The 26,859-nt window shown below is 44.1% G+C and overlaps 2 protein-coding genes across 6 annotated transcripts; both read right to left on the reverse strand.

Annotated features, from left to right (window-relative positions):
• Nucleotides 1-4,878: 4,878 nt before the first annotated feature.
• LOC135914454 (gastrula zinc finger protein xFG20-1-like) lies at nt 4,879-26,512 on the reverse strand. 2 transcript variants are annotated; one of them, XM_065447316.2, is made up of 3 exons: nt 26,349-26,512; nt 10,802-11,473; nt 4,879-6,784 (listed from the first exon to the last, which is right to left on the reverse strand). In XM_065447316.2, exons 1-3 carry the CDS (start codon nt 26,356-26,358, stop codon nt 5,061-5,063), a joined length of 2,406 nt encoding a protein of 801 aa, XP_065303388.1. In that variant the 5' UTR covers nt 26,359-26,512; the 3' UTR covers nt 4,879-5,060. The 2 variants fall into 2 exon arrangements, with proteins under 2 accessions (XP_065303388.1, XP_070396126.1); XM_070540025.1 differs by lacking the exon at nt 26,349-26,512 and adding an exon at nt 26,151-26,173.
• On the reverse strand, nt 15,411-26,858 carry LOC135914456 (zinc finger protein 845-like). Of its 4 annotated transcripts, XM_070540032.1 has the most exons (4): nt 26,669-26,858; nt 22,186-22,231; nt 19,194-19,281; nt 15,411-17,177 (listed from the first exon to the last, which is right to left on the reverse strand). In XM_070540032.1, the coding sequence occupies exons 1-4, from the start codon at nt 26,689-26,691 to the stop codon at nt 16,060-16,062; spliced, it is 1,275 nt and encodes a 424-aa protein (XP_070396133.1). In that variant the 5' UTR covers nt 26,692-26,858; the 3' UTR covers nt 15,411-16,059. The 4 variants fall into 4 exon arrangements, 3 of the variants coding, with proteins under 3 accessions (XP_070396133.1, XP_070396134.1, XP_065303390.2); XM_070540033.1 differs by lacking the exon at nt 22,186-22,231 and having other exon boundaries at nt 19,225-19,281; nt 26,669-26,790; XM_065447318.2 differs by lacking the exon at nt 26,669-26,858 and having other exon boundaries at nt 19,209-19,281; nt 22,186-25,205.
• Between the last annotated feature and the right edge of the window lies 1 nt (nt 26,859).

The raw sequence follows: 26,859 nt of genomic DNA on the forward strand, positions 1-26,859 counted from the left end.
CGTTTTAATTTGCGCCGTCTCCTGAAAAGACAGACAGTCGTCCTTTTTTTTTTTTGACGAAGTGATTGTGTAGTACTCGAGTCGCTAAAGCAGAGGCCGTCTCCTAGTGGAAACGGCCTGGCTTCGCGTTCCTGCAGTCGACCAGGGAAGGAGCGGAACGTTCTTCGCTTCGCTCTTCTCTGCTCGTCACTAGCCCAAGCAGCGAGACTTCGATTAGCAAAAGTTCTTCGAGAGGAGCGAGTCTTCGCCAGAGTTTCGCTCACGTCGCCTGTAGTTGGCAAATACATATATACAGACGTTTAAATTCGTGTACTTTAGCGTTTCTCGACTTTATCAAACTCCGCCATGTTGTGACATTTCACAAACAACTAAAGATGCTCCCCGCGCTTCAGTGAGCTGCATTTGAGCGAATTGTAGCTGTACGTTTCAATTGTTAAAGAGACACTAAAGTGAAAAATCATTTCTTCTGCATCAGTAGATTACTCTTCTACAACACCAAAAACATCACTCTTACAACGATAAGACGTTTGGTAAGCCAGAAAAAGCGCAAGAACGAAATACGGGTGGCGACGCCTACTTAAGTTCCCGCGCCTGGGGGCTGCGACGTCTTGTATTTTGATGGCGTTTTCTAGGGCCTACTAATTATATATAGCGGTACAGATGGACTACATTGTGTTCTCAAGGAACCAAATAGTAAAGATGACAACTTTCGAAAACCTTTATTCAGCCAACGCGGCTCAAATGCGAAAAGATACTTTGGAATTTCTGACGTCACGCTGACGTACCGGCGCTGGGGTTTCGGCGCGAAATTCAAATACTGATACTTGGACCTTCATTTTCTCATCTAATAATCAAACTATTTTCTTGAAATGACTGCCTGCAGGGTTCTCAAACAATGCCTCATTACTCTAAACTGATTTATTGTTTCGCTCTAGTGTCCCTTTAAGCTCGTTTGTCGAGCTACCCAGTATTGCGGAAGGGCGTTCTTTAAAAACCCATGCATTTATTCCATTAAAACTGAGAGCTCGACGAGTTGGTGGGATTCCATCTTAATCGTCTTATTCCGTTGTTTTTAAAACACCCGTTCACGAAGCTTTTCAAGCTATACGCAAACATGAAGTAATAAATATTCTTTATCCTTTGCACTGTGCCTTAGTGCTTGAAACATGTGATACAATCTTCCTTTGTAGCATTTCAAATAGCAGTAAAAAAACCTACAACAAATTATGGCACACAAACTAGCGAATATGAGACTACGCATTAATTCCAGATGTACCGTGACATTGCATTTTAAGCCAGAAATTTTAGTACACTCGTGAATTTAAGTGTGCAGTACGAAACATGTTTACTTTTTTAGATCGCGAAGTGGTTGGTGAATGATGATGTGTTTGATCATTGCGCATTTTTTCATAAATTATTGGTGGCTTTAAATTTATAATAACGATGTTAATATAATATTACATGATCTACTGTTATCTGACTAATAACCCATGGTTGTAAATGAATAGGTTTGCATTGTGCAGTATTATTTATATTACTTATTGTGTTCTTTACATCAAAACTGCTACTCATGTTGTTACAGCGAGGCGAAGGTCCTGGTCAGGAGGATTCCACGCATCCCTCGCTTTAATTTGCGTCACTGACAAAGCTTGAAATTGCCTAAATGATATATATATATATATATATATATATATATATATATATATATATATATATATATATATATAACGAACAAGCACTCATCATTCAACTGTGCAGTATGAGAACTTTTAATTGCCAAGATATACTTCCTTTCACTTTGACACACGGACGCCGTCGTGAACTTGTGCTTCGTACTTTCGGTCGGTTGCCTGTTCAGATATGAGCATATAGAAAAAGTTGTTCTCGCTTATGCACAGCTGTCAGACATTGTGCCTTACGGCACAAGAGAAGACTGTCATTTCGGCATGACGCACGAGCTGAACTTTCCTCGCAAGCTGCCAAGCAACTGCGACAAGGACCTGATGACGGACACCATGATGCCTGCCTCCCCCCCCCCACCCCCCCTATCTTAAATTTGTTCTTACATTCATAGTTCGTACAACGCACTATGGGTAGTGATGAGAGCATCACACCAACAGGCGGCGACATATGTATGCACAAGCTTGGCTTGACGATTTATGCGCAAAAGTAATCTTAACGAGAGTATACTATAATGTTACATGATGTGTTAGCGCTTCGCACTGATATCGCCCTTTTTCTTTAACTCATGCAGTGATTACTAGTGAACGTACAGCTCCAACGATCCAAGACGTTTATTTTTAAGCAGTGCCACAAGTGCATAAGGTCCACGCCCTTGACTGTCGGACCTTATTCCTTCAATATTCGTGCCTATAACACCGCAAATCCACCACAAAAATTTTGTCGCGTTTGAAATCTCCATTACGAAAAGTTTCTGTCCAGCAATGTTTATCAGCCGAGTGACTTTCTTCTCCCAGTCAGCGCTCCATCTTGCGGTTCTCGAAACTTCATCTGTAAACCAGTATGTATTCTTTCTAGTCGACCTTGGTTATTCCTAACTGCTTTGAAACCAAAGTTAACTTTATGCTGCATACTCCGTAAGCTCTACTTCTGAATCCTCCGCAAGCTGGAAGGACTTGCTTTTCACAAAGAATCTGATTTCGCCCGCCCGCTTTGACAAGTAACACGTCTTCTCGTTGATAAGAGAACGAAACTTTAAAAATGTATGTTGTGCGAAGAAAATGAGCCATTCCCTTCTGTGAAGGTGGTTGCACCAGCAAAGCTGTTTGGCACACGACACGGAGGTGACACATAATTTTGTACAAAAGGTACGAACTCGTTTATTGTCTTGATCGGTGGTCATTATTTCATTCGAAACTGCAATCACATTCTTTGAGAATATCACATCGATGCACGTACGCCACCCGCCGTGGTTGCTCAGCGGCTATGGTGTTAGGCTGCTGAGCACGAGGTCGCGGGATCGAATCCCGGCCACGGCGGCCGCATTTCGATGGGGGCGAAATGCGAAAACACCCGTGTACTTAGATTTAGGTGCACGTTAAAGAACCCCAGGTGGTCGAAATTTCCGTAGTCCTCCACTATGGCGTGCCTCATAATCAGAAAGTGGTTTTGGCACGTAAAACCCCATAATTTAATTTTATGCACGTACGCCTCTGGGTGGTCGGTTGACGAGCCGTTCATTTGAAGGATCGCCAGCCGTTTCTGCGCAGGCGCAAGTAAGAGCGGGCGTGAGAGAGAACATCTGGGGGCTTTTGCTAAGTTTGTCTTTATTCTATGTTTGCTCCTTGAACTCTGCCTAGGCACCACGGAGGATTCCTAGCGCGTGTTGAAGGCGTTAGGTGCGCTGTGCTTTCGACGTTTCGTTCGCGTTGAAGCGAGAGATGCATGAAGCTCAATTCGCCTCGCTGCAGCCGCGATTCCTCACTCGAGAATTCTGACAGCGAGTTTCCGCGGCGGGATGTGTTCATGTTTACCTGTGCGCGCGTGACACCATGCTGGTTAATTTAGTTAAAGCACGGTGGCGGCCTAGTTGGTTTGAATGCGTGATAGAATGCGTAAGCGCGACTGAACAAGGACGTAGAAAGAAGCAGGCACAAATACAGCGTTGTCTCTGTTGTCTGTTTCTTTATACGTCCTCATTTAGTCACGCTTACACATTCTATCATTGCTAATTATCATTGTTAATTGGCAACATTCGATCAGCTTTTTGTCACAGTCCTTCTTTCTTTATCATTGACAGAATGAAAATAACGATTGATTGGTTGATAATTTAGTTGGTAAGCGAATGTTTACAAATTTATATGGCCGATAAAACTACTATCCTTACATCGCACATCTAATCGGTGCTTCGCCTTTCGGGCGAAACTGAGATTTTTCTTCGCGCATGCGCATGGGGTTGCGCCGGAGGAGTTTTCGGCGTACAGGCGACCGCCAGACGGGCGGCCGAATCGGCTAGCCATACACAGCTTCACTGTGAAAGGGTATCACAATAGTAGGTGGACCCAAAGTGGACAAAAATGATGTATTGTGCATGGCTTTCAAGTACACCACTAATATGCGAGTGCAACTTTGGGAGAAAAAAAAACCTTGTAAACATTGTAACAAATTCACTTAAGGTAAATTCGTGTATTTCTCTGCGTTAGATGCTCAACAGATGCCGCTTAGAGAGCTGCGATATGTTTTATTGCGATAGCAAATATATGGACACTGCAGGTGATTTCTGCCGTCGCCGTGAGGTTGCGTACAAAGACCAACGGCGATACCGTCGCCGCATACTGTGCGAGTGAAAGCGTGCGCACGGAAGGTAGGAAAGCGGGGAGTAAGCGCGCCGTCTTCAGCCGCACGAGCCTCCGGGGAGAGCTAGGGCGGAGGGGCGTTCTACTCCTGGCGGCCCGGGCAGACGCGCGCGACCGCCCGCGCCGCTGTATCTTGAAAGCTATCTGCAACGGGGACAGAGTCCGCCGCGCTGTGTTTGCGCAACTTAGTTCGCGTTGACCCGAGGCGCAGCACGAAGGTCAATCCGCTCGCCGCTGCTGCCGCGCTTTCTGGCTCCAACCTTTTGACAGCGAGTTTCCGCGGTCATCGAGTGACGTGTTCATGTTTGCTCGTGCGCGCGTGACACCACGCTTGATTTAGTTGGTATGCCTGTGTTTACGAGTTTATACGGCCCTTAAAAACTACCATTATTACTTCTTCCAGATGTCTACTAATTTGCTATCGCAATCGATGCTTTGCCTGTCGTGCGAAACTGACTTTTATTTACACAAACGTCTCCAAATGGCTAACATAACTTTTTCGGTTCAATGCGGTATACGATGGCTTAGAACAGCGCATGTGTCCGAAGCAACAACAAAAGGATTACTGTGTTTACACTCGAACGTTTATTACATAAGAAACAAACAGGCTGCAGCAATACACATGAAACATCAGATTAAACACATGGTGAATCAATCTGTAGACACTCGCCAGTATATGTGTTAAAATGCTTGCTTCGAACCAGTCTGCGTGCATGCTACTCTTCGAAATTCGCTTGAAGATTGTTACATAATCCCGTCATCCCCGCTTGAACCTTCCGAGCCTTGGGTATGGTCTAGCAGTGGCCTGTCGCCAACGTTGGCAGCGTCTGAACATTCAACCAATGGTTTTTCAACGGCGCGGCGGTCGTTCGCGCCACCGCTGGAAAGTGACCCGTCGGCCAACTGAGGGCGGCACTTGTGGAACTTGTGATTCCTCAACGAGCTCGAAAGGGGAAACGCCTTGCCGCAGCCGTCGCACTTGAACGGCTTCTCTCCGCCGTGTAGCAACGTGTGGCGATTGAGCGAAGCGCGCGACGTGAACGCCTTGTCGCACGTCGTGCAGAGATACGGTCGCTCGCCGGTGTGCACGCGCATGTGGAGCTGATAGGAGCACTTCAGGGAGAAGCTGCGCTCGCACACGTCGCAGTGGTACGGGCGTTCGCCCGTGTGCGTGCGCATGTGTGTCTGCAGGGTGAGGCGCAGGCGGAAGCCGCGGCCGCACACCTGGCACTTGTGCGGCTTTTCGCCCGTGTGCATCAGCTGGTGTGGCCCGAAGGCGCTCCGGTGCCGCGTCTGGAACGGGCAGAACGGGCAGACGTAGACCGGCTGCTTGACAGCGAAGATGCCGGTCCGGCAACTGTACGAGTGCTCCTCCGTCATGTCGACGGGCTCGAGGCGCGACACCGTGACTCGGTCGCCACTGTTTGCGGGCAGCGCCTCTGCCGGGCCCGACGGTTCGCCACTAGTTCCTGGATCGGCTTTGCAACGTTCAGACGCGCGCTTAACAACTGCTGCAAGCGCTTCTTCCACTTCCGCAGCGTCGAATAATGCGTCAGGACTAGCAGCCGAGGACGCCACTGATTCGGCATTTCTCACCGAGCGAGCTGCTTCACAACCTGCCAGAGATTCATGGACATAGGCTTGCTCTCCACTCGTAGCGTCGAGTAAGTTGGACTTGCCGACGGTCCGCGAGCTTGCTGTTGCTTCGATGCAAGGCAATGCACTGCGAGGCATGGGCTCAGTTACTAGTACATAGGTTTGCTCTGCTCCAGTAGCGCTGCCCTCATTGCAGTCGGCAAAAACAGGCGAAGACGTGGTTGGCTCAGGGAGGGTTGCTAAGCCAGCGTATGATTTCTTGAGCAAAGATTCACCTGCTAGTATGTACACTTGCTCTGTGCCTTTAGTGCCGACTACATTCAAAGCAGCAGAGCCAGTTGCAGCTGTCGTTGATTCGGCTTCAGTCACTAAACCTGTCACTGCACCCTTGGGCACCGCGTCAGTAACTAGAACATAAGTTTGCATTTCACCCATAGTGCCAGCTATGTTGTATTCAGCACAGTCGGTCAAAGCTGTGGTTAACTCAGCACTTGTCTCCGAACCAGTTGCCAGATCCAACGGTGAAAAGTCGCTGGCTAGAACATAAACTTGTTCTGGTCCCACTGCCCCAGCAATGTTGCACTCGTCGAAAGCAGTCAGAGCTGTGGTTGACTCGCCACCACTCGCCGAGCTATTCACCGTGCCCTGGTGTGCAGCATCAGTAACGAGTACACAAGTATTCGCTTTCCCTGTAACGTCGTCAACAGTGCACTCTACTGGCGCAGTTTTTGATATGGTTGGCATCTTTTGTTTTCCAGGATTGGTGTAAAGATAGACGTTGCCAGATGAAACGAAGCGACAATTGGCCGATGTCTCAAAAGACTGCTGTGGTGTCACTTTGCGCCATCGACGACGACGACGTTTGGCAGGCACTGCAAATTTAAGAGATATCGTTCAGCAAGGTCCTGTGGGGTGTCAGGTGACTATAGCACACATTCAACTCACCATGCAGACCAAATTAAGCGAACATCCAAGGGGAGGAAACAAATAGGAGGTCAAAACAAAGGAAGAAAACATGCAGAAACAAAACTGTACCTCGTGAAAAAGTTAAATGACAAAGGGCACCAAACACTGCAGGGTCTTATCCGATAACAATGGGATGAGAGTTCTGTGTAAGGGCATGCCCAACAATTCCTTAGCCTCCATAAGAAAGGCCCAAATAATGAACATTGCAATAATGTGTGCCGTCAAACACACTTATAAACGTGATACATCTGCAAGATGAGGCCGTTACATTACTTCCCATATAAGCTACCCCTTCACTATACAAGAACTCTATAAAAGCTGCTTACACCAGGGCTGTACACCTCGGGTAGCATTTTCCAGGTAGTTCACATACTCCTCACCAAGCTCTTTAAACAAGAATACGTATGTCATTCCTCTCACCCTTCCATCATGGGCGTGTACACTGAGCCACACAATTTGTCAAGATCAATTTTCAAATTTTTTCACCTTATGTCACCAGTTCGGATGCAGTCTCTACAGTTGGGATGAACCACTAAAAAATGAAATGTGCACTTCGGAAACATGGTCCCTACTGCAATATGTCGCCGAAAAAAATGCGAAAAGGCATGAGCATGTGCACTACTCTGCATTCAGAGAGCGAGCCTCTCAACCTGCTATAGTGATTGTGGGCCCACATGCCCCGAGCCACGCAACCACCAATATGCTCTCACATGGTGCCACTATCATTTTCAACCTTATGCTCACTCATATGCAGTGCGGGAGCCCAGGCTTCACCGCAGTACATCTGTTCCAAGAAAAAGCGAGTTCATAGGCTACAATGCTTCTATGTAGACAAAAACAATATTACTAATCACACACTTGGTCAATTCCAATGAGCACACTCTGCCAATATGAAGGGTACATTCATCTGTGTTCAAATAGCGATTCTTGAAAACGTACATAACCTCACTCAATGCTATTTGTCATGATTTTCACCTGCTGGAGACTTCCACTCGTACACTTCCTTGTTACAAGCCTGCACAAGGAAATTTATCGGTTCTGCACACAAATAAGGTGTTTCCTTTCAGGTTGGCAGAGAGTACATACAAATGTACCAAAGGGGGAGGGGGGAGGGCAAAAGTGCACTTGATCAATGAACTAACTTATATGCAGTCACAGCAAATGCGAATTAACACATAACCAGCTCATTTGCAGCAGAAAGTGGTGTACCTCCTCACACGTTTAGCAGGAAGCGGAAGGACCAATGACGATTCCTCATGACACGCGCGGAATAGCATAACACACAAAAGAGATAATTTTTCTCTTGCTTTGCATCCCCATTATGGCTTCTTTCAGTGTGCTTTCAGTAGCATGTTCAACTTCGAGGAGCTTGAGGGAAGGTCTTGTGCCCCATTAACTGCTTGAGTTGCATTTCATAAGCCTAAAGCAAGTCTGAATCATTTGGTGAAAAAATTGTGATTTAAAAAAATAAGAGAGAAAAAGAAAGGATCCATATAACTACTTTCAATTGGTCGGGGCCTCAAATTTGTAGTGTAAGCTCCTGTATGGTCATTGTACCCGACAGATCGTTAGATGCAGGTTCAACTATAGCCTGCACACCCACTTGGGTCAACATTAAATGTTTTCAATTAACTGCAAAATCACGTAATTGGACCGGTTGGTATTTGTTGAACATTCACTTAATATGATTCCTGGGAGTACGACCTATTTCAAAGTGTGTCCGGCCCCAAACATACTCTATTGGTCTTAAGAACAGTCAGCAGAGGCCCTTACATTGGACTGCCTTCTTCAGTTCAATAAAAAGAAAAGACAAATATCACTGCTACGCAAGACTTGGACCTTAGGCAATAATTGTGTCTATATGCATGTATATAGCAGGGGTTCTTCAAACATAACAGAACTTCCTTTCAAATTGTCTGAGGCCTGTAGCCCGAATCTACTCATTGGAAGAGGTGGACGTCACTGCACAAAAAATAAAAATGCATAATTGACCAAAGTGAAATTAACAAAGTTTTGCAGATCAACTTTGTGGGAGTTTTGTATGTACACATACACACATACCTCTCATTCTTTGCAAACTAATTACTAGCACTTGGAAATGTGACAAAAAGACAAGAGTTGCCCTTTTATGTGGAATAGTGATGTGAACAATCCTGTTGAGTACAGATAACAGCTAAAAATACACAGCTTACAAGTTGACACAGTAATACTGCATCCCATCCCTATATTAATAGTAGTTGTGGCATTGTAGCTATCAAGCTTAACATTTATTTATTGCAAGTATCAAAATGAACAAAGTGAAATGCAATGCTATACTGATACAAAACTGGTAGAACATATGAGTGTTCTTTGCTCAAATCACGCAATGAAAAGTTTAGTGAAAGTGTTCTGAAAACAACACAACAAAACTTCTGCTTCATCAGACATTAACAGAAACAATTACTACAGACTTCAAGTGTGCAAACAATGTTGAAAAATTCCAAGTGTTCCAACAAATGAACAAAACAAAGCAAAAGTTGGGCCCGTTATTGTTGTGAGCCATACACATTCTCCTCCCAGCCTCCACTTGTAAGCTTGAAACGAATCGAGAACCACTCATATTGCTGCTAATCAAGCAGCTTGTTCTAATCATATATACCACACCTCTTTCATGTGAAATACAGTACACAACCAGTCAGCACAATGGAATGCCTGACAATTGCATTTCAAAAAGATCAATGTTACGGATGTTTGCACTGTAACGATACTTTTTGTGACACTCCTTGGACATTATAGCACTTGAACACACCCAAGCAAATGATGTCGCAACTTGACAAAATGGTAGCGGCATCACCTAAGTGTATTGTTTCCGATTGGCACCCGATGTTCAATTGAAAAGGTTGTTCAATGGAAACAAACTAAGCTCCTTTTAACGTTCAAGATAAAGTAGGCAGCATGCGTAGCTCACTTTATATGCTAAAAAGAAACATTCCCTCACAGCTACCCACTTTTTTGCAGGCAATCTCGATTTCACTTTAAAACACAAAAACACAGGGCTTGAAACTCTCAGACTAGAGAGAATAGACTTGGGAAACTGCTAAAGCAGGAAATTAGCCGACATCATACAAAATTGAGGTAACAACTATTTTCCTGTAAAACACACAAGAGGACACAGCAGAATTTGTGGATTTAAATTAAGTGCTACACCATGTGGCCCCAGAGCCAGAACAGTACAAGAAAAAATTAAGCACTGATGCAAACTTTGAACTCTATATGAGGCCACACATTCTGCCTTATTAAAAAACAAAAGTTCAATGTCTCCATTGTCAGCATGGCACATGAGATGCTGACACACGTGTAATCTGACAGGAATGACAGAACATATTTATAAAAGTCAAACAGGCCCAACATACCGATCCATCTGAACTGGTCAATTAGAGGTGGGAATTGCAAAATGACAGCACACTTACCAGCATGGCACACACGGTGAAACGAAGCTCCTAATGCTTCCTTGAAAACCAGCCACAGGTAGTTCAAAACACAGTACAAAAACACAAACTAAAGTTCAAAAATCAGAAAAGCAATAAATCTGAAGTTTTGCATGGCACGACAGAACAGAAGTGGAGTGCTTCTGTGCTGCATCTTCCACACAGTATACCAATTTTGCGCACCGACACATCGCTGTGACCACCAAGGCTGGCCATATGCCCTAGGTCGGCTGGTGACGTTGCCGACAGCCGAGCATGCCAACCAGGCAGGTCACCCAGTTGCTGTGTGCTGGCCACTTATGTGATCATTCAGCATGCTTTGCTTTGCAAATGTCGCCGCACACATTGGACACACGTAGGGCTCCCCCCCACCTGCATGCTTGCGCCTGTGGCACCTCAGTGAAGACATCACTGTAAAGGCCTTGTCGCACATGTCGCAACGGTACGGCCGCTCACCCGTATGCGTGCGCTCGTGTACGGTCAGGGAGAACTTGCAGGAATAGGCGCGCGGGCACATGCTACAGCAGTATGGACGCTCTCCCGTGTGCGTGCGCAGGTGGTACACCAATGTTGAGCGCCGCTGGAAGCTGCGGTCGCAGATGTTGCACTTGTGCTTTTGGATGCCTTTGTGCTGAAACCTGTGGCTGATCATGCTGCTCTTGTTCCTCGTCATGTATGGGCAAAGGTGACATGCATACTTTGCTTGCCTCTCTAGCAAGATGCCCTTCTTTCCAAGCGAGTAGACACGCTCCTTCAGCACACTTGCTACTTTCCTGTATGGTTCAGCGCCCGATTCAGCACTGACATTGGTAGAGTGGACCGTTGCCTCCAGAGCTCCGCAATGGCTGCCACCTTGAGAATCCACTACATCCTGGCACAGAGCTGTGGAGACTTTCAAAGCTGCTGTATCGCCATCTGCGCTGCACTCTTCGACAGCACCCACATCAGGGATGAGCAATTCAGCCAATGGGTCATTATCATCATGCTGCAAACAGATGTAAAAATCTTCGGAGAGAGGAACACCACATATGGGTGATGCCTGAGGAGACTGCCGAGAACCAGACTTGAGAAAGGTGACCTCTTGATTTGGCGTGGGCAGGAATCCAAGGCTGGGCTCTCCGATCAACACTGCAATGTTACGAAACATCAGTAAGCAAAATAATGGCTACAAACTGAAATGCTCTTGATATTGGAACACTCAAAACTAATGGATAATATATTCCTTGCATAACTCACTCCTTTCAGTATGCTAACTTACATTGTGATATACTACACAAAATATTTTAAATTACACCGAAAAACATTGAACTGAAATCAAAATTGTGCTGTGAACTGCCAAGGTGATATAGCAACTAGAATACAAATACCGTATTTACTCGCATAATGATCTCACTTTTCTGTAAAAAAGATTGACGCAAATTCAGGGGTGCGATCATTACACGGGCTAAATTTCCCGCGAAAAGAAAAAAACATTTTCATCCCGCGTTTGCTGCGGGAGGACAACAGGTCAGCAAATGAGCGGCTGCTGCTGTATGTAGTGCGAGACCCCAACACAAAAATGGCGGCCGCCGGAGCAAGCCCAACGCGATTTTTTTTTCTTCTCGTGAGTACATTACGTGCATTGAAACAGTTTCTTCCGTATCAGTAATGAATAATATCGTTAATATCGGCAAGTTAGCGGCAATAACATAGCCATGTCCACTTTGAGGGGATGGAAACAGATGGGCGCGCTTAGCTGCTAGTGACATAGAAACACATGGTGGGCATGCCGCAGAAACTGCGGCATTTGTCTTCACTACTATCCTAATACGGCACATATCCACTAGGGGAGGAGGGGGGGGGGCAATTAGCTGTGTTTCAAGCGTCGGCGTGTGAATAGGGTACACTTCTAACGTATCAGTGTAAACGTGGCTGCTGGCATTGCTGCCGCTCGCGACTTGTTGCATGCCCACGAGTGCAGAAAACAATCGAAAGACGCCTTTGTTGTTGTTGTTGACAACAACCATTATAAAGCCTACACATAATAAAGGCAAGTTTGGTTGTAGCTTTCTTTTGTCATAGTAGTGTGGAAAAATGAAGAAGCGAATGAAATGAGGCATCTACTTAAGAATGTTTGGTGCGTGCAGACCACTTGGTTTGTCTTGAAGAGTCGTTCACGTAGCATTCGACAGATGGTAAGCGCGATCATTATTAGCTAGACTTGGCACACGAGATATCGCTGCTGCAATCAGGGTGCGATCACAACACGGGAAATAAAAAAATTTAATTTTGACGATAAAATTCAGGGGTGTGATCATTATGTGAGTAAATACAGTACTACCGGAAAATATTTTATGAGTGTTGGTGCCATTAGTGCACATATACTATATTCAGCTTTCTTATTTTCAACATTATGTTTGAAATATTAAGAAATTACAGACATGCTCTTGAAAATCTCACAGCATGACAGGACTCGGACTAAGTGAATATGCATTAAGCACACAACTGCCTTCAGTACTGCAATGACAACATTTACCATAAAGTTTTTGCCAAGACAATTAGCGTAAGCCTGTTCTTTTTCTATAGTTAATCATAATTCCTGATGTCTACAAGGTGCAAAATGCGTGTAACTGAAAAATGAAATTCAATACAGCCTCGTTACCCTTCAAGCACTAAAGCAGAGGCAAACATCATGAACGAAGATAGGCATGATGGAAAGGCACTAGACGCAGTTAACATAAGCGGCACAAAAAACATTTTGCCCCAGAACAAAGACATTATTTCAATCGCAACAGTGACCACAAAAGACCAAGTATATGGTAGCACTGTCAGTGTGCTTACTACATGCTCCAAGATTACTTCAGTTAGAAATTTATCTAAAACAGTGTCATCCAGAACACTATGAAATAGAATGCATGACCAGCACACTACACAAATTTTTGCATGTAACAAGTGATCCTAGTGCTAAATGCAAAGATCAGTTGGCAGTACACCAATGTGCTGTTTGATGTTCACAAGCCCATGCCACATATCATGCTACTTCCAGTGAGTGAGGCACAAGAGCACAACAGTAATGCTGCAATAACTTTAAAGGCATTGCTAATAATTCAGTATGTGATAGATTATATGTGGACTTGAAACCAAATCAAACAAGTAGGCCCGAGTGAATAGCGATATTTGAGACCGAATTGAGTATGAATCGAATAATGCCAGAAGCAAATAAGAAATAGAATCAAATATTGAATTCTTTTGAATAGATTTCATATAATGAACAGCTGTTATCACAGTTAATATAGAACAATGTTTGCATCCCAGTATTCTTAAAGTTCGCAGGTTTTTGTCATTGCATGGTACGTTTTGAAGCGTGTTAAAAGCACAAATGAAGCATTAGGAGCAAGCAAGTAGTCTCTTCACATGAACAGGGTTTTTCTGAGTGGGAATGATTGCTCTACAGGCTATGGTGTGACTACATAATTGATGTAGCCTGCTCCACTATGCAAGTTCTCACGTTTTATGTCTATACTATGTCCGCGGGGATGAAAATTTACCACATTTTTGCTTCAATATTATATTTATTTGGGCGCAGTTGACGTAGTGAAATATTTGAAAGGTATTAAAAAAATATTCACATTTATGAATAGTGACTATTCAATTCGAAGACCAAATGAAATAGGACATTATTCAGTTCGTTATTCAAATTTTTCAAATATTTGCATGCTCCTACTATCAATTCATATGGCACGAAAAATTTGCTAAATAATACAATGGCATGAAATCTTGCAAAAACATGGTTGCAGAAAACATAGGACAATTTCCAATCCCCTGTATCCTCTATACCACTCTTTTCAAGCACTTTCAGTGCTATCTCTACAGTCACAAGGTACCAATGCATCACTACAACAAGTACAGCATAATTTCTGTCAGGAGCTAGCAAACAGAAAACAAACAGTAGACCACACATCAGCAAGGCAGAGTGCTGGCATTACTTTAGCTTCCAGCAATGAAAGCCCTATGTGATTTACAAATCGACACACATTGTTTTTCCGCTTTCTGCTCATAAATACTGGATGGGCACTAAAATCAGGCCAAGCACAGTAGTCTATCATACTCTCTGGCAGCATGCAACCTTTGCACACAGAGCTTCATGATGGCTCTGTCCAAACACAACATTCTGCAGTTGTCGCATACATACAGCTTCTTAACTTTTGTGTGTGCTTGCACATGCAGTGCCTCAAGGTACAACAGGACACAAAGGTCACTCTGCACAAGCTACAACAATGACTGCTGCTGTTAAAACAGACAGTGTTCAGGCAGCTTCAGTCAGGCATCAAAGGCAAATGTTTTCAAGCACATCTTGCATTGATACGGCAGCTGGCCTGTGTGAGCTAGTGCATCCGCATCATGCCTTGTTTCCAAAATGTGCGCTCCTGCTGCTTTTTGCACATGCACTAAAGCCACAAGTGCCATGTAATGACACTCATGTATTCTCGTAGTTGTAGTGCTCGTAGTCATGTATGACAGGCACAAGTGGCAGACATGGATTTTTAAGGAACTGTGGCGACATGCCTTGCCATCTGCTGTACTGATTCTCCTCAACCTTTTTGTCAACCTCTATGTTTGCAAGCATGGTGACTTGTGAAACTCCAACAGAACTGACTACCTTAGACTCTGCTATGTTACAACCATAGGCTGATTCCTTCAGCTAAATTACTTTCTTGGGCTGGAAGCGGACACAAATGTCTCCAGATGGTATGGGCTGAATGGAAACTGTCTATGTCAACTGCTGAGGTTCGTAATCAAGGAGGAAGAATTCCTCTGTTGCTGGCAGGGATTGCTCACTGGTGTTTATGGATATCATTGCAATGCTGGGAAAACAGAGATAATTCTGTATTCCAACCTATTCACCTAAGCAAGAACTACTGTTGCTCTATGCCAGTCTGACCTCAAAGTCAGGAATTGCAAAACAAAGGAAATCAATGACCTTGCATAAAAGGGCTGCTGTGAGCTTTCTGTAGGTGAACTGGCTAATGCATGGGCACGTACAAGGCTAAACTTGCCAAAGGACTTCAATGGCACAGCACAAATGTTGACTGTAATACATGTTTATTGCTAAAGAAAGACAACGGCAGCAAAAGAAACAATGATATGCTGCTTAAATTACACTCGGCATTAGTGTGAAGGGTGAGCAATGCAGCACAAGCTACAACATTCATGTCCCAACTTGAAACACATAACATAATGATATAAGTGCAAAATGACCTTCGAATGAATGTGCTACAGGCACGATGGACATGGAAACATACAAGAATTAACATGAAATGGGAAATTTTGTGAATAAATAGTCGACACTGTCACACACATGCAAGGTACAAAGCTTGTATCAATGCATAGAAAGCTGGAATTGCAGCTCATTCCTATGTCTAGTGGCACAGAACTCCATTGGAAAAACACAGGACAGTGACAAGTTCCTCTTGCAGCACTCCGTCACCCACATCACACTTTCACTACACAGGCACAGACAATAGGTGGAGACCACAAAACCATGGATTGTGTGCCGATTGAGCAAATGATCTCCATGAGTGGTCCGGCACAATAGCACCTTGTCAGGTGAGTTGGCCTTTGGAAAATGACACCTCGTAAGGCGCAAGAAGATCAAAGGATTTCCAAGTAAAAAGAAACGCAAGACAATGCCTCTTGCCTTAAGAGACTGTAGTCAAGCATGCCAAGTTGAAGGGTCACTTGTCAATCGCATGCTTGCGACGCATGTGGCGCTTCTTGGCACCTGCATCTCCAAATGGCGTGTCACAGACTGGGCACGCAAAGGGCTTCTCGCCTGTATGGGTGCGTCTGTGGCGCTTTAGTAGAGTGAGGGCGCTGAACGTCTGGTCGCATGTTTCACACTGATAGGGTCGCTCTCCCGTATGCACGCGTTCGTGCTTTTGCAAGGATGAACCATGCCGAAATGAGCGCAAGCACGTCTTGCATTGGTACGGGCGCTCGTCCGTGTGTATGCGTAGGTGCTGCAACATTGTAGTGCGCAGCCGGAAACCACGGCTGCAGACCTGACACTTGTGTGGTTTCTCGCCTGTGTGCAGCAGCCGGTGACGCTCCATGATGCTTGGATACCTGGTTGTGTATGGGCACAGGTGGCAAGCGTACTTCTCCTGCCTCTGAAGCAAAGTGCCCCGCCAACCACTGTACGAATGCTCACTGAATTTCTCACTCTTATCAGTGTAGAATTCCACACTGGAGTTGTCAGCAATGTGTGATGATGTGTCTGTAGCTGCAGAGTGAACTCCTCCAATCGCCAAAATTGAGGTTGCCTCACAAGAAAGTGCAGATGCACGAGACACCGTGGCAAGACTGTCTATGTTGCAGTCTTCTGTTATGGCGCCACCAGAAGCTAGTAATTTAGCCAGTGGGTTGTTGCCATCGCCTTGGAGGTAGAGGTAAATGTCTCTAGGTGGTACGACGCTGCATGACTGTTCTTTGTCTTTGCCGTTGTTCTCAGAGCATGGTTTAACATCCAAGTTGTCAGCAATGCATGATTCTGTACCTGTGGCTGCATGATGACCTTCAGCTGGCAAACCTGAAGTTACCTTGCAAGACTGTGCGGACATGCTTGGGACTATGGCAAGACTGTCTGCACCGTGCTCCTCTATGATGGCTCTGCCAGAAGCCAGTAATTTAGCCAGTGGATCACTGCCATCACGCAAGAGGCTGACGTAAATGTCTCCAGATGGAAGGACGCTACAACTGAGTGATGATTCTGCAGGCTGGTGAGGACCAGGTTCAAGAAGAAACACCTTCGGTGTTGTTCTTGTGGGCAGAGGTCCATGTTTGTCAGACAGCACTGCAATGATGCAGAACAATGGTTAATGTTATGGTTTAACCACAGTTCAGATAAACAGAGATATAATACATACAGTGGCGTTGTATTTGGTACAATGCAATATCTTTGAACAGATACAGAAACCTAAGGCAAGAGCCATTTTAATGTAATTATACTTTCAGCAGGTAGGAGAATAAATGTGTAGGTAGACAATAGTAGAGAAGGCGCAAGCTGTACAAAGATTGATAAAGTATATGTAAATAGTAATTTACTGAAGGTAATAAGCTATAATGCCTTGTGTGTAGCAGAACACATTTTTCATCAAAAAGTTCGGACAGTATACAAACACCACAAAGATATTGATAAGGCACAAAATTCTTATACCTGGACTAAAGCAGCCGGTAATCCACTGCTGCTTTAATTTTCAGTAATGAACACATTTATTGAAAACCTCTTTACTTGAAATGACCTTAAGCTAGCCACTCAAACTCTGACACATGAAATACATTCTCAACGTTCACACTTTGGTCAGTGGATTGAAGGATCAAATATAGCTTTATAAGCAAGCTGGAACAAAAGAAATTTACATGGCAAGCTATCATAATTTCATTATATTGAATATATGGCATAACAAAAAATATGGTTTGTTTAATGAATTTCTATATTGTTCATTACCAATGGCCATGTATAACTACTTCAGAATTGAGCAGCACTTGCTAGCACACTCAATGTGCAGAACGAATGCAGCTTGTAACGAGTGTGGTATACATGACTCTCTCTGCTAAACCGTTGGCTGATGTCTGCTCAAATTTCACAAAAACCTACCATTTTGAGAAAGGAAAAAATTGTAATCCATGCTTCCCCCACCTTGCGGGCTTTTGGAGAATTGATTTGCCATATCAGGTACCACTTTGCATGAAGTTCAGATTATTACAATGTTTTGCGGGATTAGTTGCCAGTTTCATGCACAACAAATTCAAAGTGGGTGCCATGCATGGTGGCGGCACTCAAACCACATCAATTCTACAGCAACTAGATTGCCTCAATACTACCAATACTATGCAATTCAGGCACCCTAACCACAACGTAATGGTGGCCCCATTAGACATGGCTACGTTTTCATGGTAGCCTTGACTGGCCATGGCAGGTGGTGCCGCCATTTCATTGCAGGAGGACAGAAAATTTTTTAGTGGCACTGCTGCAGATGACAGCCACTTTGAATTTACCGTGAACGAAACTGGTAAGTAATGCTTGAAAACGTGGTACTAAACTTCATGCAAAGTGATACCTTTGTGTGAAATTTGAGCTGACATCAGCCAGTGGTTTAGAAAGGACAATCATGTACGCCTGACAGTCCTATCTCTGCAACACTCTACAAGCTTGCAAACCACAGGTCTAGGTTAGAAACACACATGCATTCTTGCATTGCCCAATTTACCTTGGTATTTAAATTGTCATACTCTGAAATCTGGCAGTCTATCAGCCATGGGTATTCAAGATAACATTCTCTATGGTGACAAATAGAATGTCCTACAGCTGCTGCTCTGGTAGGAATGGTTACCAGCTAAAGACATCTGTGCAATGTTGCACATAGAAATTTGTGTCTCAACTAACATTAGCGAAGCTGTTCGAAAAAAAAAAAAAGATTTAGAGAACACTGGGCATGATACCCCTAAGCACAGTAGGCCTTAAAATCCTATCTTACGCCATGTTCCTTTAATAATTTTTCCACAAAAACTTGGTTAACGTTAGCTGGGGCACCTTTTAAACACATGCACTGTTGACATTGAAAACTTATTCAACAATGATCTGGGAAAAAGCTCAATATTTCCACAGCCTGGTATTTCGCTTTTCAGCCCATATATGCATATGCGAGCAATATATAGTGTTGTATGGTTTTACTGGCTATGGTCCCAAACCAATAGGAAATGTTACATTTGTTTCTGATCCCATGGTTCTTAAACATTTGATGTCGACTGTACAATGTGGATATAATATAAAAGTAAAATTTTGAGAATGATGCTATGGTGATGTCACATGAAGTTTCACAACTACTAGACAAGCTGACAGTCGGCTGAAGATATTCTTGATTCTTGAGGATTGCATATGGCCTTGAAGCAAGATCCTGAAAATAATGAGAACAATGAAAATTAGAATTGAAAGACGCAGTATTTCTTTCAATGATAAACAGAAATCTTAATCAATTTTATGCTAACGTGAATTAAGAGAAATGGGACGGCAAAGAAACAAAAAAATTTTAATATCAAGCTCTTCCAAATGGCTTGTACAACTCACAAGATAGCCACACAAATAAAGCTGTGGTGAGTAGTGTATGTAACTCTCAACTGCTTGAAGCAGCACAAACAGATCCATAACATACATGAAGAAAAGAAAAGAGCTCTACAAAGACGCGGACTATAAGAACATGTACTACAGACAAGCGCCAACTTCCAACGAAATGTTTATTTGAAGAAAGCGGATTTATATAGATAGAAACAAGAATAGCACCACCGTGACTTCACGACCTCTCTATCACATCAGAAAAGCAATCTCTTTTTTAGTGAGTGCAACTGATGGGTACCTAATGCACGTTCCCTCGGCCTTTGCAATATAGAAAGCTTCCAATATCTCTTGTTCTAGTCGATCTCTAGAACGTACCAGAAACCTGGCGTCACGACGATACGGACGGCATTTGTGACGTTTAGAATGTTCAGCCAGATTGCTCCTCCCATTGTTATTGCGATTCCACACTGGCACAGGGTGTCCTACAACCTTAAGAAGGTGGCATAAAGACACAGTGTTAATCTTCTCTTCAGTGCACCGTGTAAGCTGGCCAGGATATGCCCTATACTGACAAAAGCAAAACCCAAACTATGCTCTAAGAAACATGCAGTGCAATACACGGAATGCACTAGAAATATCGTACATGAGATACCCTCAAGCTGCAACCAGGTTTATATCGGTCAAACCAGACGATGTTACAATGAAAGGACGCGTGAGCACAATTGGGCTGTAAATAACAATGCGGGGGGCTATCTGGCTGAACATTGTAAACGTCGCAAATGCTGTCCGTATCTTCGCGACGCCAGGTTTCTGGCACATTCTAGAGATAGACTAGAACGAGAGATATTAGAAGCTTTCTACATTGCAAAGGCCGAGGGAACATGCATTAGCTGTCCGTCAGTGGCACTCACCGAAAAAGAGATTGCTTTTCTGATGCGATAGAGAGGTTGTGAAGTCACGATGGTGTATTCTTGTTTCTGTCTATATAAATCCTGTTTCTTCCAATAAACATTTAGTTAGAAGTTAGCGCCTGTCTATCATACATGTTCTTCTTTCAGTCTGCGTCTTTGTAGTGCTTTTTTTCTTTTCTTCAAATATGTTAAACCAACTCACCAGCCCACATCAAGCTTCTGCTGCTTCAGATCCATAACAATTTTACTATAAACCCTGTCACTTCACACAGGCACCTTGGAATTACATGCAACTCGCAACCTCTTATGAAATATACATGTCGAAGAACAATCCAATAATGCTAATAGCACACTTGCACATCAGCTCTAAAACTTTCTTTCGACATTCCCAATTTGACGTACAAATCTTCAGTAATACCAAAGATGTTATGTGCTTCATCTATCTTGGATTCTTTCAGAATAGCATTAACTAATGCTCTTTAATCTGTTCAATATGCCAATGCTTCTTGAATACTTTCTATATATTGCCACTACACCATCACATAGTCAATCAAATTCAACTTAAATCTGCCAACACGATGACTGCACTGCGAATGCTTGTACTCAAGCCTCATCCACAAGATTTCCCACACACACACACAAAAAAAAAAACCCTTATATAAGAACTTGTCTTTCCCACCAGCCCTGCTATGACTGAACAATTCATTTGAAGATTTACATTCCATCATGCCACATTAATGGAGAGCTTTAGCTTGTCTGCAAATTTCTTGCCACTAACAGTTTGCAGTGCTACCGGAGAGGTGCATGGCAGCAACAATGCTGCTCCTGACACCTTGTGATGTCTCATCTAGCCACAATGCCTTATGGACACGTTTTTCTGGTCCATGAGCGTTCTTGTCAAAAAGACATTTGAAAAGGCAATGCATTCACAAATTTACACAAGCAGTGAAGTAGGCTACACTTGATTACTGCAATAGCTCTGTTCATCTGGGTGAGCACTGCACCGCCTGAGAGCATTGTCAACATGTCCACTCAAGTTTATGCCTTCAGTAACTTGGTTATCTGCAAATGGTAAGAAGTTGCCAGACAAACTAAAATGTCCCTACCTAACATCAACCACGTTACAAACAAGAGCAAATGGAACCACCTTTTGGCCTCTGTCACTGCAAGCCTAGGTCTCTGCCACATTCAAGAAGTAAAAAATCACCGCCCAAGCACTCCGTACAGATGGTTAACCAGCAAAGTTGAAACGTGCAGCCCTGGTGCTTATCACTGGGTTAATCCTGATTGTTAATTTAAGAATGGCTTGGTAGGCTGCTAGATCCTCGGTACGTGGTTGCTGCTTGCACTCAGCTGCATGAGCCCGTTCTTCTGCTCGGGCTGCAGTATTGGCACGGCGCAGACAGGCTCGTTGCCGGTTCTGCTCGCAGCATTGCTGATTCAAAGCTGCCTGCTCCTCAAGAGTACGTATGAAGCATGGCCTACCTACTCCTATTTCAGAGCTGGAAAGAAACCGCTGCGTGCACGCTCAGCTATGATGGAGAGCAACGACGTCACTACTGGCATAGCCAATCGCGTGCCTCTTCCCCCCCCCCCCCTTTTTCTCACGCACGTGCGTGGGGTTGCACCGGAGGAGTTTTTGGCGTGCAGGCGACAAACAGCTGGACAGACAAATTGGCTAGCCCTCAACAGCTTTGCCGTGATATTGCGAGAAAACGGTTAGGCAGCAGGTCTTCCTATTATTTCAGCGAGCAAGCCATCCACTATATGACCTCAAGCGGTGATGATGGGTGTGTACAGATGAGGAAGATTAAATGCACATGCAGCGCTCACACCAATTTCGCCCGCGCGCTGAAGCGGGCAGCCCGGCCGCAACTTAGGCTGGAAAGAAACATAGAAAGGTTTAAGACATGAAACGTGAACAATGTCAGAACCACGTCAACGACGGTCAAAAGGAACTTCTAACAGCAGTGACACAGTAGTCTACAGGGGAGGTTTGCTCTCCAGTCCTGCAGTCCTCTCCTCTGCAGAGCTTCCCCTCGGGTACATCCCTAGAGCTCCGCTTGGATCGCCACTCCTATCTACTACCCCCGGCCAAGTAACAAGGTCAGCAGCCCAACACGGCAGCTTCCACTATGCCTGCTCCTGTGGGGACAGCTTCTTGGACCATTACTAGCACTCAGAAGGACTCACAGATGTTTACTGGTCTCAACGGCGATGATGTCGAGGATTGGTTGGAAAATTAAGACTGTGTGAGTGCATTTAATCATTGGGATGATTCCGCAAAGCTCATTAATGTAGCCTTCTATCTAACCAATGTTGAGAAGACTTGGTTTCTCAACCATAAATGTGACTTCATAGACTGGGCCTCTTTTTTTTAACAGCAGCTGCAACAGATTTTTGTTATCTTCAGTGCCGGTTCAGAGGTTGCAAAAAAGAAGCTTGCCGAGCATGTTCAGCACACCGGCGCGTCGTACACTTCGTGTATAGAAGACGTACTCGCCCTTTGCCTCCTTGTCAACAGCTCCATGCCAGATAATGACTGTGTGCGTCATTTACTCAAAGGAATTCGGTCTGTTGCATTTAATGCCCTTGTTATGAAGAACCCCACTACTGTAGCCGACATCATCGCTATGTACCCAGCACCTCCACCACTTGCGAGACAACGGTTAGGCCGCAGGTCGTCCTTTTATTTCAGTGAGCGAGCCACCCACTATTACAGCCCAGTGTTGTGATGATGAGTATGTGCAGATGAGGAAGATGATATGCACACACAGCGCTTAAACTATCGCCTGTTAATAATTCCTCTCTGTAATGGCTTTAGGACCAGACAGGATGCGAGTAAATAAGAAAATTATTTACAAATAGATTCAAAGGGCTTAACATCTCAAAGCAACAGTAGGTCTACGAGAGATGCCACAGTGGGGAGCTTTGGAATAATTTTCACCACGTGGGGTGCTTTAGTGTGCACCATCTAAGTACATAAGTGTCCTTGCAATATGCCTCCATCAAAATGTGGCCGCCAGGCCCAGACGTTAAACCCGCAACCATGATAAGCAGCGAAACAACACTGCCACTCAGCCACTGGGAGGGGTGCAAATGAAAAAGGGTACATTTTTAGATGTATGCTAGAATGCCTCAGCCAATGAAGCCTCTTCAATAAAATGACCAATCTAACAAAGGATTCCATGTGCCCAAGCCAAATTCCTGTCCTTCATATGTATTTCGAATGATTCTATAGCTAAGAACGCCACAATGAATTTGTCCATGCAATGAAGAAATTTACACAGCCCTGGTGGCTTATTTGTTGCCTTAGAGAGAACACAAATAGCAGCACTGCCTCTGCACTTCACAGCCACGACTGAACTGGAGTGTGCCTAAGGAGCACCGGTTGACACCACAGCCAAAACGAATCAGTTGAGTCCGAATTCCACAGTAGCAGTGGTAGCTGTCCCAACGAACTGGACACTTTGATGAAGTGGCACTAGCAATTTGTGAACCTCAATGTCATAAGATTGGCTATAGTCATACATTTTGTTGGATAAAGTGGGCACCAGAACTTAGCGGCTTCTTTCACTAAGTAAATACTGAATTCATGGTAAATAATGGTTTTGTTTTGCTGAACAGGGTTAGCCTGCTAAACTGCAACCAGTATGGTGTGCAATCTTGACAACAAAGTGACCTGCACAACGATGGAATTCAGAGGTCCAAAGCACTTCATCACAAGGGCATCTGACTGTACAGAGTGCATTACCATGAAAATGAGTTCATAGAAATGAACCAAGGAGGCGGACACTTGAAGATAGAAAAAGTTGTTATCCAAGCTACAGAGGAAAGTAACATGGGTTCCCTTTATTAAAGTTTCTTTGAAAAAAGTACCTTGCAGCTATTGCCCTACATCTCTACGGAGTTGGCTCACTCCCTCTCATGCCTCCACTGAAACCTTCCTCGACGTCCCACGTCAGCATCACCCAATCTATAAGGCTCCAGAATAAGTATTAACTGAACGTGTTAATTCTCTCTTGCTGCAGAAGTCATGCAGTACATTCATTACCAATGCTGCATACACGAAAATATGCCACACATATTTATGCTAGTGACACAGTGACCCTATCTAGTGTGGGAACAGTGGGAAGAGCAAAAAAATAATAATAAAGAAAAAGCATGAGCTGTGGGCATAGATATGAGTGCACGAATGTGTGTTACAATACCTTAAGAGTGGTTGCTTTGGTACAACTTAGAAGCAAGAGGTATGCAAAATGTGTACATAGTGCTTTAAAAGCATGATAAAACTTGTGAGAATATGCACATGCACTAAAACGGCTGAACTAACTCACACTCTGTAACCATAGCAGCTATTAGTACATCAACAAAAACACAAGACCCTATCAGCCTGTCCTAAGTGCATGCACAATTTCAACAGTGGGACTGCTGCTTAGTTGTTGTTCAAGGGGGCCAGAAAATATTTTGCAAAGGCTTTTATCATGCCTTACCAGGCAGTGCAACATCAGCGCCCTGTTCTGCCACATGACTCAGTGTGGAGCAAGGACAGAGGCTGGGTCCCTACATGTTATGCGTCATATACATGATCTACATGCGTCAATCCTGTATGCCAAGCTGGCATCCAGGGAATGTATTCTCATTCGGGCACTTTCAGGGATGCAAGCAGTTACAAGATATCTTGCGTGACTAGGCACAGGCCATGGGCCACAGAATTCCACAAACAGTGTCAAACACACTGTCTTGACGCAGTGCCAGGAATTGTTTCTGTAGTAGTCATAAACACGTCCAGTACCAAGCCACACGAAATCTTATGGAGCTCATCATACCACTGAAAGTGATTGACCAAGAATACCACTCCAGGCCTCACCAAGCTGAGCTGTGTAAAATAAATATAAAGCAATGTGGCAGTGAAAGTCTTTTAGAACACTAGTCCCAATTGAGCAACTTGTCTGTCACAGAAGCAACTGTCCAACAGTGCTCCTGCCAGTTGTCTTCTATCCTCGATCCTGTAAAGAAGTAATTGCGGCACAGAGGATTCACAGCAGAAGCTTTGTTGGTTCACTTCATTCCTCTTAACCATTCGATATCTTACCACTGCTGTTAGCAATTAGTGTTTCAATTAATGTTTGTCCTGCTTAGGTCTTTCCTGCTTCCTATTCATGTCGTTCCTATTCTTCCTTCTTATGCAGGAAGATAATTTAGCAACAGCTAACGAAACCCTAAATACGAGTTCGCTAATAAAAGGCTTCACTGCCAAACAACATTACAGTGCAAGGTATCTCAATGAGTAATAATGCGTTTATCACTACATGTGTAATGTTGATCCTGAAAGCCAATAACGACTCCTCATAACCACATTAACAAACAAGCTGTGGACCATCCCGTCATGAAAGCGGCAGCTTTGCCATCGTATTCTGCACGGGCAAAAACGTTTTGCGAGCTCTACTAGTGCGATTTTTCTCGGCCGAGAAAATTCATCATATTCTCTTCACGTGCAATTAATTCTCTTCACTGTAAATTTGTTTTCACCCCATTTCTAACACAACATCCTGGTTAAGTACTTGCCTGCTTCATCGAAAATAAATGCTCATTGTTTGCAAAGCTGTGGGCTTTTCTGAGACAGTTGATATTGCGGTTTCGCACCTCCGTAGACGACGCATATTTATGGTTTCCTCAGGCATAAAAAAGCAAGTATTGCGTGTAAACGAGGTACTAAACAAAGCTCACTGCGAAATGACACCATTACGCGACGTTCTTAGCACGGATGAGGGAGAGGTTGATGCTGAAGGATTCATACTTAACAGCTTCACTGCAGCGGCTTTGCATTGATTGACAGGTCCAAGTTTTTATGCACAGCGCTGCTTCGGGCACACATATTAAGGACACATGTCCAATACACGAAACGACTTTCGCACACAACTAGTTTTTCAAACCGAGCCCGCGCACCTGTGCGCACGAGACCGTACCAACAAGCTACTATTACTACCGTGCTCACCATACGACATTGAATTCGACCATATTCGTCACGATCCGCAGTCATGATCGTAAATGGTAGAACCACAGGTAGAACGGTAGAACCACGACCTACGTAGAACCAAGGAGGATGCGTAGAACAAGCGAACGCGAGTAGCCACAGAAATAGCCATGGCGCTGCCTTTCTGACGCGGTGCCTAACTGCCTAATCATTAAAAAAATATGTTTTCGTGAACAGATGACTGAATCAAGGAGGCTATACCACAGAATGCCTACACAAACTTGCTATACCGTTATGGGGGTTATACCTTCTTGTTTTTAAAAACATAAAATAGTGCATACTTGCTTCGAACACGTTCAGCCATTGGTTCAGCAAAGCGCTCAGATAAACCTGCTCGAATTCGCTCACGTTGCAGTACATATTCATGTGCTAGTTTTTAAATTACTTGATCGGTTATAAACATATGCGTTGACATTTACTCAGATTCTTCAAACATCAACTTCTTTCCGCGACCATCATTACCATTCTTCAT

This window comes from Dermacentor albipictus, chromosome 6, assembly GCF_038994185.2.
Source record: "Dermacentor albipictus isolate Rhodes 1998 colony chromosome 6, USDA_Dalb.pri_finalv2, whole genome shotgun sequence".
NCBI classification, from domain to species: domain Eukaryota; kingdom Metazoa; phylum Arthropoda; class Arachnida; order Ixodida; family Ixodidae; genus Dermacentor; species Dermacentor albipictus.